The sequence below is a fragment of the Brachypodium distachyon genome, chromosome 3 (genome assembly GCF_000005505.3).
Source record: "Brachypodium distachyon strain Bd21 chromosome 3, Brachypodium_distachyon_v3.0, whole genome shotgun sequence".
NCBI lineage: Eukaryota > Viridiplantae > Streptophyta > Magnoliopsida > Poales > Poaceae > Brachypodium > Brachypodium distachyon.
In genome coordinates, this window is record NC_016133.3 from 43,695,434 (window position 1) to 43,710,983 (window position 15,550).

The window sequence follows — 15,550 nt, forward strand, 5'->3', positions numbered from 1 at the left end:
ATTATCGGGATTTGTTACGCGTCCACAACGGATTCCGACTATCAAAAAGATAAGCACGACCCCACCCCGCACCGACCCGGCAGAACTCAAAATCGAAATCGATCAACGAAACGCGGCGCGCCCCCCCCTAAACTAGCAAGGTGGGACTATTCCCACTTCCTCATCCCACTCCATGAATGGGCTTTTGAGATTTTTCAGGAATTAATTTCACATTGGACCTTGAACCTAACCTAAAATTCCAACAACGTCTGCATGCTCTTCCTGCGTGGCCCAGGATCCTGCCCTTTCCTTTTACTTATGCTTTTCAATGTTCAGGTATAAAGCAATCAAGACTAACAAAGTTTCACTAACATCTTCGCACAGGCGGCGCTCCGCGGATGGCGACCTTTCATCGTCAAGACGGTCTTTTGGGTTTCGATTTTCCTCGAGTTCGTCCATCGGGACGAGGTTCCTATCTCCCCTTGGGGCGGTGAGCTTAGAGTTTCTTGCCGTATGCGCACTAGTGAGATATGGTGTCAGATTCTTCATATCGATTCAAAGATTCTACAACGACAATTGTGATTGTGGGATGCTGGTCCTTACTGGCATGTGCACAAGGACTTCCCACTGCCATCAACAAGGTTCAGGCCGGGTTCGGCGGTGACATCAGCACAACATCGACTCGTTCTGGTGGCTCTTGCATGAACAGTATTGCCTGCAGATCATCACACAGTTCCTTTGGCCTTTGGAAAATCTGAAGGAGCATTCTGTTTCTCTGAATCACGAAGGAGGCTGTTAGCTCAGTTCTGATGCTGATGGAGTACGTAACATTAATTTAGATTCCTTTGGCTGGGCGGGCTTATATATATTTGGTCTGCCACAAGTTGATCTCCAGAGACGACAAAAGGCCTGTTATTCTGATCTCGTTTTGTTTTCTGCTTCGAAGACTTCTGTACAACGGCTGGTTTCTATATATGACTAATAGAAATTCGTCACGGTTGGTTGCATGATTGCAAAAGAACAGAAGCATCTTTCAATTTAGTGTGCTTTTTAATCTTTGCGACTCATGCATCGCCTTATCCACGTACAATTTTGATGCCTTAAACTGAGTACATATATACTGACACAACAAAAACAAATATACTCCATTTGTTCTGAAATAAGTGACGTGGATTTGTATAAGACTCGATACCAATCCACGTCGCTTATTTCAGGACGAAAGAGGTACTTTATGGGTTACCCGACGTGAGTGGACGTTTGTTGTCTCTTTGCCGGCTGGTTTTTGTCTCCGGCCGCCGGAAGGTGACAAACAAGGCATCTCCCTTCTTCTCCATCGGTCAAGATACCGATCGGAGGATCAGAACAGGTTCAATCCGATCGAATAATTAAGCCAAAGATAAATCACCTCCATTCGGAGACTATAAATACAGTTGCATGCGAATGCTTAGCCACATCACACTTCTAATTAACGTCTCTTTTAAGCTAAAGTGCATCCCGGAAATGGACACGGCCACCTCGACGTCGACGATGCTGCTCTACGCGGCGCTGCTCGTGGCGGCGGCTTTCATCTACGCCGCCTTCATTCGTGGCAGGAAACGTGGCCTGCCACCGGGCCCGATGGGCCTGCCGGTGGTCGGCAGCCTTCTGTCTCTGGACCCGGACCTGCACACCTACTTCGCGGGCCTGGCCGCCAAGTACGGGCCCATCTTCTCCATCCGTCTGGGCTCCAAGCTCGGCATCGTCGTCAGCTCCCCGGCGCTGGTCCGGGAGGTGCTGCGCGACAACGACCTCCTCTTCGCCAACCGCGACGTCCCGGACGCGGCGCGCGCCATCACCTACGGCGGCGACAAGGACATCGTGTGGAACTCGGTAGGCCCCACATGGCGCATGCTTCGCCGGGTCTGCGTTCAGGAGATGCTCAGCCCGACAGGGCTCGAGGCCATGCATGGGCTCCGCCGTCGTGAGTTCAGGGCCACACTGGCCCACCTGCATGCCGCCGCCATGGCAGGCGAGCCCGTGGAGGTTGGTGCGCAGATGTTCCTCACCACCCTAAACGTGCTCACGAGCACGATGTGGGGTGGCAACGTTGGGACAGAGAGCGAGAGGACGGTGGTGGGGAAGGAGTTTCGGCAACTCGTCTCGGAGATCACCCAGATGCTCGGCGCGCCCAACGTGTCCGACTTCTTCCCGGCGCTGGCGCCGTTCGACCTGCAAGGCATTTGGAGAAAGTCGGACGCGCTCAAGGCGCGCTTCGACAACATCTTCGCCAGGATCATACAACAGAGGGTGAGGACCGAGGAGGCCGGCGGTAAAACGCCGGTGGATTTTCTCGAGTGCATGCTCAAGATGGAGAAAGAAGGTGGCGACGGGAAGGCTCCATTCACCATGACCAATATCAAGGCCATGCTTATGGTAATTAACTACTCAACCACTAACAACTATGTTGATACTCTTAGGATTAATTAATTAAGAGTGGATGTTTAGTGGTCCTTCTTTTCTAAAAGCATATCCAAACACTCAAATTTTAGTACTCGGTAATTGGACCCGTCAATTCGTTGTTCCGTCGCCGTCCATCAACTCTAGTTTTAGTCAACAAGGACTCAAGTCTCATTCAAGGTACTCTCTCTGTTCCTTAAAAATTGGCATATTAGCTTTCATTAAAACAAGTTTTTGATCACAAATTACTATGTTAAAGTGTGGTTTATATGACATGCAACAACAAGTATCATGAAGTACTTTTGATAACGAATCTAACGATACTAATTTCATGTCATATAAACCACACCTTGACATACTAATTTGTGGTCAAAGGTTTTTCTTAAAAAGCTAATATGCCAATCTTTAAGAAACGGAGGGAGTATTATTCTACAGAACAAAAACCGGTTAGTAACCGGTCACCGTTTCTTCCTTTCTACTCCCTCGTTTTCTTAATTCAATGAGTCCTTGACTAAAAATTACTACTCCTATTGATGTATGAACTTTAACATGCAATTTATATCACTAGATTCATCCCAAATAAAGTTCTTACCAATAACGAACTGCTGTAGGATATGGTGGTCGGAGGGACAGAGACGACGTCGAACACGGTGGAATGGGCCATGGCGGAGATGATGAAGAACAGGCGGATACTACGCAAGGCGCGGGAGGAGCTGGACGCGGTGGTCGGGGTCGACAGCGTGGTGGAGGAGTCTCACCTCCCGCAGCTGCACTACCTGCACCAGGTGCTCAAGGAGACGCTCCGGCTGCACCCGGCGGTGCCGCTCCTGGTGCCGCACTGCCCCCGCGCCGACACCACCCTCGCCGGCCACCGCGTCCCGGCGGGCACCCGCGTGTTCATCAACGCGTGGGCCATCATGAGGGACCCCACCACGTGGAGTGACCCCACGGAGTTCGTCCCGGAGAGGTTCGAAGGGCGGAAGGTGGACTTCACCGGCGGTGAGCTGGACTACGTGCCGTTCGGGTCCGGGAGGAGGATCTGTGCCGGCATCCCCATGGCCGAGAGGATGATGGCCTACTCGCTGGCTATGCTTCTGCAAGCGTTTGACTGGGAGCTGCTGCCGGACCACCGGCTCGACCTGACGGAGAAGTTCGGCATCGTCATGAAGAAGGCCACGCCGCTGGTTGTCGTGCCGACGCCGAGGCTGTCCAGAGCCGAGCTCTACTCCGCCAAATAGTGTGTAACTAAATGCTCCCTCTCCATGAATGTGTACGTCCAAGCATGATCCCTTGAGTCGTGAGATGCACCATCTCATCGCACGTACGATTCCTTACAATTCGTGTTGTGTATGGGCCCGTTTTCGTTCCAGTCTGTAAGCTACAAATAACACGGGGAATGGAAGAGAAAAGCTGTGAAGTTTTATGTGGCGTAAACACCATGATGTCCACTATATCGCATGAGGTTTCGAAATATACCTCTTGGAGTGAGCAGTTTTTTTGCCTTTCTTTCAAATGAGCACGCATTTTGGGCCATTCTCATTTCTAAAGCAGGCCGGTTCGCGTAACAGTAAGTCTCTGCACAGCGCTGGATCAAGCCCAATTCTACAATCCGCAATACCCAAATCGAATAGAACTGCACGTCAGCAGGCAAATCCGCTCACGTAGCCCGACAACCATTGGGCCAGCATTTAGTACACCCTCCGTCCCCGACTTAAATTTGCATGTATATATATTTAAAAAACGTCTAAATACATGTAATATTTTGTCACTCAATTAATATGGGACGGAAGGTTTGGTTGAATAATGCTCCCTTCTCCACTAACGAAAAAAGAGCACCATTTCCTGGCATGAATTGCACTGTACAGTGTACACTGCAATGCTGCTCTGTTGGCCAGATGTATGCTCCAGAGCTGGAAATCACCCCAGTTCCTGGATCATGTCATTACAACACGTTAGCATCTCAAATTCTCAATGTGTGTTAGGTAAGAAAACAGAACATAGGTCACAACCAAACAGATATGTTGTGCTGAGAAGTAACACCCTGAAACAGGATCTTGAAGCTGAAAGCAGTTAAGCAAAACAAAGCATAAGAGAGCGCTATTACTAGCTGCCATCTAAAAGCCAGTTTCAACACAAAATTGACGATAGCACGAAATGATGTCCATAAAACTCGTCAAGATCATAACCAGCTTAGCTGCACACCTGTAGGCCTGCTAGAAATGGCAGGAAGAAGCAACGAAATGGGAATCAATTGACAACAAGACCGAACCGAATCGTCCAACAAGTTGCTTGAACCAAGCAAGGACCGTCCTAACCGAATTAATGCTGGCAAAAATATCTGTACCTTATCAACATCCCACATGAACAAAGGAAGCTGCTTCTTAAACCCTGGACCCTACATGCTGCCCTCATGTCTCTTAGCTACTGCACGGATCAGTACTCACAGTACTACGGAGCCCAAGGGTGTGGAGCAAGCTTCATTAGGTAAGGAGGAAGGTCTCACGAAACACCGGAGCGACTCACTCCATGATGGCTCTCCAACTGATGCTGCCCTAAATGTCTCCTTTGTGTTGACGAGACCTCAAACTTTGAGTAATTGTCTGATAATAATGCTTCTGTCCAACGTGGTACCGCTGCTATAGTACAGACTACAGAGCAAATCATCTAACCACTTTGGCATCCACTAGGACCCCATGCATTAATTGTGTGTCTGCCCCAGTGATTTCCAATCCAAATCATTGCCTCCGTCATAGCCAGCATTGCATGACCAGATTTATGGTGTTGCTCACCAACTGGTGTCAGACTGTCAGTGGCAACTGCATGAAGTCATGGTCTCATGGACCATCTGCTCGCCTAACATCGTTCTGAACACTGAAAGCATGGTTGGAACACATTGTTTTAGCTTCTCATGATTAGCAGAACCCAAATAACAAGAAATTAACCACAACGAGAACATGTTGTTTGTTAATATTTAAACATATGTTATTAGCTCCTGAAGAGGTCTGAAGCAGCATTCTCAGTAGTGTTAAAATATTCTTCTTAATTGCTGTAACAGAACATCTGAGGCCATCTAACTAATTGACCTTATAGAAGGACAGTACTAATAGTTATTTATCCTAAACAATACAAAATCTAAGAAATTAGTGCTAAAATCAAGTAATGCAATGCATTTGAAACTGACCAGTGTTGGAAGCAACAAGGTCATAGGTAATGAATAGAGAACTAGATTGCACGCCCAGTGTTGTGTAAATGTTCATCTGATTCCTGTGGAAGTATGGCAACCCAGGGTATTAGGATAAAGAACGAAGTGGCAGATATGAAGCTGTTTGCATTAATGTTCTTTCTAACCTTAATAAGAAAACAGGCTGTAATACTGTTTGGCCAACTAGAACACTGCAAGATTCTCATATATCTGAACATGGGAGTACAAAGCAAAAGGTGGTTTATTGTATCGTCTGAAGCCTGAGCTGCAAGTTAACTGCTGGCAGATTTCTAACTTTCTAGAAAATATGATGTTAGCTAGACCATCTTTAGGTCAATCACATTGCACTTAAAGGGGCAGGACGAAAATCAGCAAATGAAACAGAAAATAACTTCTGTAGATTTCTCAAAATCATAAGGTGGCAGAGTGATATACCTCATTTTAGGATACCTCCTGGCGCAACGCAATACAAAACTAACCGGATGCACACAAACTGCGTAATAACATGAAAGGGGCAGTAAGTTAGTAAACATGTTTATTAGTATCTCAGATCTGTCGCTTCAAACAAAAACTCAGCAAATTAAAGGACTAGTCCTAATATTTCAACCCACTGTGGTGCCCAGATACGTACCAAACCAGCAAAGATGGCTCCACCATGTGAGAATGCTCCTGTGCATTGAGTCTTCCAACTTGCAACCACAGATAGGAACATCACAACAAGGGAGTTCATGGCCTTGTCCCCTGATACCTTGCCATCCGTGATAGTTGTGCAAATGAAGATGCAGCTCCTCCCCTTGCACCTGCGCCCTATAAATACATGATCATGGCACAAACCATCCCCACACACAAACTTACATTTTTCTCTGATAATTTCTTCTCAGTGCCACATTCCATCTCTTTCCAAATCGAAAAAGCAACCATGATGAGCTCCAAGAAACTAGCTCAACTTTCCAAGAAGTGGCAGGGAATCAGTGCTATCGGGCGAAGAAGGGTCGCAACAACAGAAAAGGATATCAACCCATCCTGCAGCTCAGTTGCAGGCAAGGGCCACTTCGTGGTCTACTCTTCCGATGGGAGGCGGTTTGAGATCCCCTTAGCGTGCCTCCGCACGACGGTCTTCGAGGAGCTCCTGAGGATGTCCCAGGAGGAGTTTGGGTTCACAAGTGATGGGCGGATCACACTGCCTTGTGATACAACAATGATGGAGTATGTGATGTGTTTGCTTAGGAGAGAGGCCTCAGAAGATGTTGAGAGGGCACTCCTCAGTTCCATAACAATGACTTGCCAGCACCCAAGCAGAATGATGCAACCACCCAGTGAACTTAACCAGCAATTTGCTGTGTGGAGCTCCTGAGTCCTTCAGCTTCTTCCCTTTTTTTACCTTCCATCTTTTTTTTTCCCGACTGTACTTTTGGAGCACACTCTTGTGCTACGTTTTTCCAAGGGTATCTAATCGTGGATGCACAGATGGATGCATGTAAAAATAATCACATTGTGATTAAAAAAAGAAGGAAGCAAGCTTATGCCCGTTATGCGGTTTGCACTGTATTAGAGATGCAACCAGAGATCCAGTTTCAATAAGAAGTGTGGCGATGAAATTCACATGCTGAAGTCATGGCTCTAAGCACTACACGATTCAGTATTCAGTATTACTGTTTGGTAGTACTAAAGAGTACCCGAGTAGCCCATGAAGTAAGGTTCATAAGTTTTTTTAAAAGTTCATCAGGCAAGGCCTCACGAAATATCCTAATTACGCACTTCTGCAGTGCGTGTACAATCATCTAACCACCAAGTACCAGCTACGGCCTCCATGAGGACCACAAGTGGATGCACCAACTGCATGTTGGCCCGGTAATAATATCCAATTTAAACCACACTGCCCGCATTGTAGCGAACATTACATGACCAGACTTATGGCCTTGTTCCTCGCCAACTGGTGTCATCAATAACCACACGGAAGTCATGGGCCATTTATTCACCATAGAGTACAGCATTGAAACACCAAAATCCTGGACCTGATAATGCAATGTATTTGATTCAAAGTCCTAATAAATTTCCTTACTTCATCCATAGAGTACAGCATCGAAACACCAAAATCCTGGACCTGATAATGCAATGTATTTTTCCCAAGACAGATAATCAGTCAATTTCCCCCATCGAATTACCTCCTTGCTACTACTACTGATTCTACCGATAATACTTATCTGTATACGGTTTGCATTGTATTAGAGATGCCATCAAAGAAGCAGCAGCAACGAAAATGCCAAACAAAATTGGCCACAGTACCAATTGTTAGTTGCAATTTTGTAGCCCTATGAGGAATTGCCTGAAGCAATTGTAGATCAAGTTGCTTGAACGAACAGCGACCTTCGTAACTTGATTAATGTTGGCAAAAATCTGTACTCAACAACCACACCCAGTTCTTTATACACAATTAATATAGGATGCTGCTTATGTAGGCTTCCTGTAATTCTGGAGCCTACATGCTGCAGTCTTATCTCTTAGCCACTGCATGACTCAGTATTCAGCATTGCTAGTATTTGCTAGTACTACTGAGAAACCCATGAAGAAAGAAAAAGTGAGCTCAATCAACTGAGGAAGGTCTCATGAAACATCCTAAGTAAGCGACTTCTGCAGTATGTATCCAAATCATCTAACCACCGAGTCACAGCTATGGCCACCGCCATGACCATAAATTCGTGCACCAACTGCATGTTGGCCCAGTATCCAATTTAAATCACATGCCTCCGTTGTAGCAAACACTGCATGGCCAGACTTATGGCCTTGTTCCTCGCCAACTAGTGTCATTGATAACACACGGAAGTCATGGACCATTTGTTCACCTACTGGCCATAAATTTGATTCAAAACCCTAATATACATCTTCTACTAATCCATAAAAAAGTATTCTAAATACTAGAAGTCAGGACCTGATAGTGCAATGCATTCTTCCTAAAACACATAATCATAATCTACTCCCTCCTATCTACAACAAGAATGCATTGTTTTAGTTTTTCAGAAGAAATAGGGTTGAAGAACAAGAAGCCACATCAATAACACAATGCTTGGCAAGGTTTAAACTTAACTTCTCACTTTCTGAAGTCAATCATAACCATCCTTGAGAGGGCTTAAGTGACGTTCCAAATTTGTCTGGATGGTTCAAATATATACGCATCTGAACCCATGTAACCGATAAACCTTATTGTGGTTACAATGTGTTTTTTGGAAGGAAAGAAGTACTAGCCATTTATCCTGAGCAATGAAAATATATGAGTTCTGAACTAAGTAGCTCAATGCATTGTTCGATATTGGAACTGACAAGGCCTGAGTATTGTAAGTTGGTAAGGAACGATGAATTAGGTTGCACACTCACAGAGTCATAGGAAAGATTGACGAAATACATAATTTGGAAACTGGATATCACGATCAAGAGCAATGTGGCAGATATGAAGTTCTTTGCAATTAATGCCCTCCTAACCTAAATGAGACAGTAGTACTGTTAGGCCAACTAGATGAGCACAATGTCCTGACCTCTTGTACATATAATTATACTGTAAATAAGCAAAATGCAAGTACTTGTATCAGCTGAAGCATGAACTACAAGTTTATATAGGAACATAAAAACAATTGCTTAATTATTAATTGTCAGCACATTTCCATATTACATTCCACTTTTCTAGAAGATGTGATGAATTAAATCATCTTTTGTATTTTCCACAAAAGGGACATGAGGAAAATCAGCAAATGCAACGGAAAGTAACTAAATTTCTCAAATCATGAGGTGGCAGAGTGTTGCAACGTACCTCATTTTCAGATATTTTGAACAATGCCAAAAGACTAGGGCCGCACAAAAACTGCATAACAGCACACATAATAAGGGTCAGTAAGTTAGTAGATAAGTTTATTATCTCAGTCTAGAAAATTCAACAAAGGCGCCAACATTTTGTACTGATATGTAAAAAAGCTCAACCACAGTGGTGGCCAGTCGTACCAAGCCAGTAAAGATGGCTCCACCATAATGGCCTTGCACATTGAATCTTGCAACCACAGATAGCAACATCTCACCTAGGGAGTTCAGAGACTTGTCCCTTGACAACTTGCCATCTGTGATGGTTGCGGAACCAAAGATGGAGACCACCTCACCATGCCCGCTTCCTATAAATACATGATCATGGCACAAACCATCACCACACACAGACCGACTTTTTTCTCTGACCATTTCATCTCAGAGTAAGAGTCCATCTCCCTGAAAAACAAAACAAGCAACCATGATCAGCTCCAAGAAGCTAGCTCAACTTTCCAAGAAATGGCAGGGAGTGGGTGGCATCGGGCGAAGGATAACAGTAGTGGACAAGGAGCTCCGCCCGTCCACCAGCACAGTAGCAGGCAAGGGCCACTTTGTTGTCTACTCTTCTGATGGCAGGCGGTTCGAGGTCCCCTTGGCGTGCCTACGCACAACAATCTTCCAGGAACTCCTGAGGATGTCTTGGGAGGAGTTTGGGTTAACAAGTGCCAGCAGGATAACCGTGCCTTGTGATACAGCAGTGATGGAGTATGTGATATGTTTGCTTAGGAGAGAGGCCTCAGAAGATGTTGAGAGGGCACTCCTCAGTTCCATAGTGATGAATTGCCACCACTCGAACAGAATGATGCAACCACCCAGCGGAGTCAGCCAGCAATTTTCAGTGTGCAGCTCCTGATGAGTGAAGATCAAAAGCTCCTTCTTTCTTTTTTCGCCTTCCATCTTTTTTCCTGACTGTACTTTTGGAGCACATTTTTGTGCAACGTTTTTCCAAGGGTACTGTGGATGCACAGGTGGATGCCTGTACTAATCACATCGTGATTACAAAAGAAGGAATCGAGCTTTCTATTGAAGCAATTAACTTTGCTATACTCTTTTATAGATTCCCCCAAAGACACTATCATGTATGCAATTTGCATTACAATACAAGTAACAAAAGTAAATCCGACCAGCAGTCCAGCAAGCCATGCATTTCTTAACCCTTACAAGTGAAGTTAGCTCCCCGTTCCGAGGAATCAATAACAATTAACAACAGTAAATCGGAGCGGTTCATCCTTTTGTTTTATTGTGCTAACTGTAAACGAAGAAAAATCCTCAAGAATACAGTGTTTTAGGAAAACATGTTTTTTTCCATAAAAAATGGAAGAGGTCCGGTATCAGTTGATTTGAGACTAATAGCCATGGAAAAGATGGAAGCCGTACCAATCCATCGAAGGAAATGAGGAAGGACGGCGCCCGTTCGCCACCTGTGGCCTGTGGGTGCTCGACGGCGGGACTCGTAGCTCCTCCCCCTCCCTCAGCACGCCAATACCCCGAGCAACGCCGGCTTGGGAGGAACTCCGCAGGCGCCATACCCCTCCGAGGTTCCCCCATTGCTCCTCCGTCGATCGAGGCCGCCGCAGCGGCGGCCGGCGGCTGCTGGGAGGAAGACCCGGGTGGGCTCAAAAGGGCGATTCGATGACACAAGGGCCTTAATGGAAAACTACCACCGCCCTGAATCCGCATCACATCATAATTTGAATGAATTCAGGATTTTCGAGAAAAAAATCTGTAAATTTGACAAATATGAATATTTTATCCACTTGGTGCAAAAATAGAATTGTGATGGCAACATGTTTCCATGAAATAAAACCGTTCTCTCGGTACGTATAGTTGTCCAGTCAGACCACCGAGATCCGTGCAAGTAAAAAAATTCATATCGGACAACCATGGTTATCGATTAAGAAATAACTATTTCTAAATAGATGGAGAAATAGTTACTCCTCAAAAATAAAAGAAACTTGATGTCGGTGAAGAATTAAGACTAAGGTAGCCAGGTGTGCGGTAACAACTCCTAAAATTTCAATAAAATTGGTGAATTATATTTATTCGTTATAAATATCTGGTCCATTGAAACTATTCCTTATAATTGCACCCATTTTATACGATAGATATACATATCGTAAATTGTATAATGACTACGGTTGGTGTACATTTTGTTGTTATTAGTAACCCAAAAAATAAGAACGTGAGAACAAAAGCGCATTCAATCAGCTTAAGCGAAATAATAGTCATAATCTTGTAGCAACGCACGTGCATTTAGGTTGTACATGAACATTCTCCTTAGCTTTGGTGGAGATGGGGAAGAAATTGTTGATTTCTAAAGCAAAACAAACCATTTTCCAACAAACAATGCTCTGATGTATCTTCAGATCATATCCACTTACACAACAATTACTCAAACCAACCGACACAAAAGGTCTCAGTAAGTAGCATCTTCAGCAGTAGCTCCTAAAACAGGATCCCTAAATACTGTTTAGGGGCTTCCCCCTAAAATTATCAGCCCCTATTTTAACTTGAGCTTCAGCAGTACCCCCTAAACTTCAGCCCCTATTTAGTTTTCCATTTACACTGACTAGTGGGTCCCATACGTCAGTGGGTCATTGCCTTTTCTTTTTCTTTTTTGTTCTCCTCTCATCTTCTTCCCCAGTGTCGGGGGGATGACCCCGGGTAGGGTAATGACGACACACTTTAACCGAGATGACGAAGCCAAAGCCGGCACGGGCATGTGTGCCGGCATCCTTAAGCCAAGCTAATACTAAGCCCGCATACCAAGTGTATGCCAGCATGACTATCTTGTCTTATGTGATTGCAGGATAAGGACGAGTACTTTGATCTCGGCCACCGCCGAGATGGCTCAACGGTCTTATCCTTATCTCATGGCGCAAAGTAAAGCAGCGTTCTCTTTATCACGGGAAAGCAGTCGTTGCTTACGTTGCGGTGCCAGACGACTGCGCAGAGAAGCATCGGAAGAGAATCAGTGATGGAAGCCGACAGGAGGCTGCTGCACTTGTTGCAGGACGCCAGGAAAAGTAAAGTTGTCTTGTCTCCTGTGGTGCCATCTGGAGGGAACCAAAGCGCGTGCCCGGCGGGACCCATAGAAGATAACGTTAGCCCTTGACCCACATGTCAGTGTGACATGTGCGGTCCATAAATAGAGCACTACCCCTTCCTGGAGAGGGATCCCACACTTAGACATCTAGGGTTTCCCCTTCTTCTTCTTCTTCCTCAAGAAAACTGCTCAAGGAGCACCATTGTAGATCTGGTTATCCTGGCTTATACAACAAAGCAGGAGTAGGAGCGCTACCTTGACAAGAGGGCTCCGAACCTGGGTAGATATGTGTGTGCTTGTGTGTTTGTGCATGTTTCTCTTCATGTCCTCCCTCCTCCGGATCCTCCTTCGTCCATCGGCCCCAACATAAGCCATCCTATGGCATCTGCCGTGACACCACCACGACAGTTGGCGCCCACCGTGGGGCAGACAGCGGCGCTGGCTGGAGTTTTCATCCGGACGGGAAGTCTCCTCGTCACCGGAGAGCGCGTGGTCTCCGGTTTGGTCCAGAGATTCAGCTCTCTGGGCTTCATCGACAACAACGCAGGTTGCTTCAACAACGCACCGCTTCCCTGCGCGGGCCGCTTCATCGACTTCGGCATGCATGAGGTTTATGTCGCCACCGACAGTCCTTGCAGGTACCCTGAGCAAGTGGTGGTGGCCGAAGATCCCCCTGCAGTCTGCACGGTTCGCGGCCGGCATGTCGACTACCCCGCTGACCGTGTGGAGGTCATGGTGACGGCTCATGGCGTCGATGCTGGCAAGGGCACTGCCGAGAGTGGCGCAGTCCCAAGCAAATCCGGGAGAACGGCCAAGTTCCCCTTGGAGAAGCCAGATAATGTCGCTGCTCAAGCCGGCACGTCGGCTCTGTCGCCAAAGCCGACTCAGCTCCAGGCCGCCATCGAGCGCCTGGCCGCACCGGTGGCGTCAAACGCTAACTTGGCCCAGCTGCAGGCGGAGTTGGAGTTGGAGCGCCAAAAACTGCTGAAGAAAGCTGTCGATGTGGCTCGCGCTCAGCAAGAACTCGATATTTCGCTCCGTGAGTATAACAAAGCCCATGGTCTCAATTCTACCACATTGACTAACCCTAGCTGAGTTGGGGAAGTGCGTAACAGTGGCAGCGGTTTCGGTAACCCGGGGACTGAGCGCCCTAACTCGGCGGAAGCAATGGCGGTTGAGCCAATGGAGATAGACGAACCAGACGAGCCAGTTTTTGCTACTCGTCCCGTGCCTGCTTGGGCACAACCGATAATGTCTTATCTCAAAGATGGGAGTCTCCAGGAAGAGGAAGTGTCGGCAAGGCAAATTCAGAGAAGGGCAAATGCGTACACTATCATCAACGGCGAGCTATACAAGAGAAGTGTTACTAACGTCTTGCAGTGATGCGTCGAGCCGGCAGAAGGGCAAGAGATACTCCGAGATATTCATCAGGGAGAGTGCGGTCACCATGCATCTTCAAGAACATTGGTGGGCAAGGCATTCCGGCACGGTTTCTATTGGCCGAGTGCGCTACAGGAAGTAGAAGACATGGTCCGGAAATGCAACGGTTGCCAGAGATATGCCAGCAAGATTCACATGCCGGCATCTGAGCTCAAGACTATTCTAATCACTTGGTCATTTGCTGTTTGGTGTTTGGATATGGTGGGACCTTTCAAGCGGGCCCGAGGAGGCATGACGCATATTTTGGTCCTGGTTGACAAGTTCACCAAATGGATCGAAGTGAAGCCGATATGAAAGTGTGACGGCAAGAGTGCGGTATCATTCTTGAAGGACATCATCTTGAGGTATGGTTACCCGCACAGTGTCATCACGAATAACGGAACGAACTTCGCGGAAGGACCTTTTGCCCAATTTTGCGCGGAAAAGAAAATTCGGCTAGACATCGCCTCCGTGGCACATCCTCAGTCCAACGGACAAGTTGAGAGAGCAAACGGCATGGTCCTAGCCCGCATAAACCTCGGTTGATTGCGCCACTGGAGCGCACTCCAGGATGCTGGTTAGATGAACTCCCAGCTGTGCTATGGAGTCTCAGAACAACTCCAAATCGCTCTATAGGCTACACGCCATTTTTCCTCGTATACGGGGCGGAAGCTGTCTTACCAGCCGACATTGAACATGACTCTCCGCGAGTGACCATGTATACGGAGGCCGAGGTAAAAGAGGCCCGAGAAAATAATGTCGACATGCTCGAAGAAGCACGGGAGTTGGCTCTATCTCGGTCGGCCATCTATCAACAACACCTAAGGCATTATCACAGCCGGAGGGTAAACCCGCGAGTATTCCAGGAAGGAGACCTCGTGCTCCGACTTGTGCAGAGCACAGCCGGAGGGCATAAACTGTCACCCCCATGGGAAGGACCCTTCATTGTGAGCAAAGCGCTACACAACGATTCCTACTATCTTATAGATGCGCAGGATCCCAAAGCAAACAGGATGGACAGGTCAGGCGAGGAGACCAAGAGGCCATGGAATGTAGCTTTGCTTCGTTCGTTCTATACTTGAAAGATGAGTATTTGTATCGTTTTTTCCCTTATGTTGAATGTTTGAGACAATGAAATTATCCGTCGGGTTCTTAAAAGGGACTCGGGGACTCCCATGTTGTTTAAGTATTGAATTGCAATTATCTATTTGTATGTCGGCATGGTTTGGTTGTGTAATCTTATGTCGGTTTAGTAGTGTGTCGGTATTGAAAATCCCTTCTATGACTAAGCTGTTGTCCGCAACCCGGCTTCATGGCAAGCTAGAGATTGGGTACGAGATAACTGGACACATGAAAAACGATTGCGGAAACAAGCAAAGAAGCGAGCCGAGATGCGCGTTGTTTTACTTAACCCGGCATTTCATTCTTGTCTCGAGTATTGCCAAGCGAATTTGTCGAGTTCAACTTTTTGAAAGGGTTGTTCTATGACTTCGCGATTCATACGTCGAACGCCGACAAGGCAGACAAAGAGCCGGAGTCATTAAATTTCACCAACAGAAAAAATAAAATCGGGGACTCGGTCGGGAACTCGATAATTAAATGACTTAAATAAATTAAAAGTA

At 46.5% G+C, this 15,550-nt stretch overlaps 4 protein-coding genes across 12 annotated transcripts; 3 read left to right on the forward strand and 1 right to left on the reverse strand.

Annotated features, from left to right (window-relative positions):
• Positions 1-1,358: 1,358 nt before the first annotated feature.
• Positions 1,359-3,849, forward strand: LOC100829814 (7-ethoxycoumarin O-deethylase). Its single transcript, XM_003572439.3, has 2 exons — positions 1,359-2,391; positions 3,027-3,849. The coding sequence occupies exons 1-2, from the start codon at positions 1,414-1,416 to the stop codon at positions 3,651-3,653; spliced, it is 1,605 nt and encodes a 534-aa protein (XP_003572487.2). The 5' UTR covers positions 1,359-1,413; the 3' UTR covers positions 3,654-3,849.
• A 274-nt stretch (positions 3,850-4,123) lies between these two features.
• Positions 4,124-11,140, reverse strand: LOC104583750. Of its 9 annotated transcripts, none has more exons than XR_002965218.1 (8): positions 9,608-9,868; positions 9,420-9,470; positions 8,990-9,094; positions 6,249-6,417; positions 6,053-6,110; positions 5,597-5,679; positions 4,760-5,286; positions 4,124-4,344 (listed from the first exon to the last, which is right to left on the reverse strand). XR_002965218.1 is itself a non-coding variant. In XM_024461893.1 (8 exons), the coding sequence occupies exons 2-8, from the start codon at positions 9,833-9,835 to the stop codon at positions 4,181-4,183; spliced, it is 858 nt and encodes a 285-aa protein (XP_024317661.1). In that variant the 5' UTR covers positions 9,836-9,862; positions 10,841-11,140; the 3' UTR covers positions 4,124-4,180. The 9 variants fall into 9 exon arrangements, 8 of the variants coding, with proteins under 8 accessions (XP_024317661.1, XP_024317666.1, XP_024317664.1 ...); XM_024461893.1 differs by lacking the exon at positions 4,760-5,286 and adding an exon at positions 10,841-11,140 and having other exon boundaries at positions 9,608-9,862; XM_024461898.1 differs by lacking the exon at positions 4,760-5,286 and adding an exon at positions 5,764-5,827.
• LOC100838318 (auxin-responsive protein SAUR36) lies at positions 6,401-7,228 on the forward strand. The gene has a single exon (XM_003574841.4). It carries the CDS (start codon positions 6,435-6,437, stop codon positions 6,969-6,971), a length of 537 nt encoding a protein of 178 aa, XP_003574889.3. The 5' UTR covers positions 6,401-6,434; the 3' UTR covers positions 6,972-7,228.
• On the forward strand, positions 9,850-10,509 carry LOC100838926 (auxin-responsive protein SAUR36-like). The gene has a single exon (XM_003574843.4). It carries the CDS (start codon positions 9,885-9,887, stop codon positions 10,314-10,316), a length of 432 nt encoding a protein of 143 aa, XP_003574891.1. The 5' UTR covers positions 9,850-9,884; the 3' UTR covers positions 10,317-10,509.
• Positions 11,141-15,550: the final 4,410 nt, after the last annotated feature.

What these genes read in the sequence shown, in the direction of transcription:
- LOC104583750 (XM_024461893.1), bottom strand. Translation starts at nt 9,835, where the DNA reads ATGGTCAGAGAAAAAAGTCGGTCTGTGTGTGGTGATGGTTTGTGCCAT. An exon ending in TCAAAATATCTGAAAATGAG is followed by an intron (nt 9,095 to 9,419) that starts GTACGTTGCAAC and finishes TGTCTCATTTAG; the next exon opens with GTTAGGAGGGCATTAATTGC. An exon ending in CCTTGTTGCTTCCAACACTG is followed by an intron (nt 4,345 to 5,596) that starts GTCAGTTTCAAA and finishes GACATGATCCAG; the next exon opens with GAACTGGGGTGATTTCCAGC.
- LOC100838926 (XM_003574843.4), top strand. Translation starts at nt 9,885, where the DNA reads ATGATCAGCTCCAAGAAGCTAGCTCAACTTTCCAAGAAATGGCAGGGA.
- LOC100829814 (XM_003572439.3), top strand. Translation starts at nt 1,414, where the DNA reads ATGCGAATGCTTAGCCACATCACACTTCTAATTAACGTCTCTTTTAAG. An exon ending in ATATCAAGGCCATGCTTATG is followed by an intron (nt 2,392 to 3,026) that starts GTAATTAACTAC and finishes GAACTGCTGTAG; the next exon opens with GATATGGTGGTCGGAGGGAC.
- LOC100838318 (XM_003574841.4), top strand. Translation starts at nt 6,435, where the DNA reads ATGATCATGGCACAAACCATCCCCACACACAAACTTACATTTTTCTCT.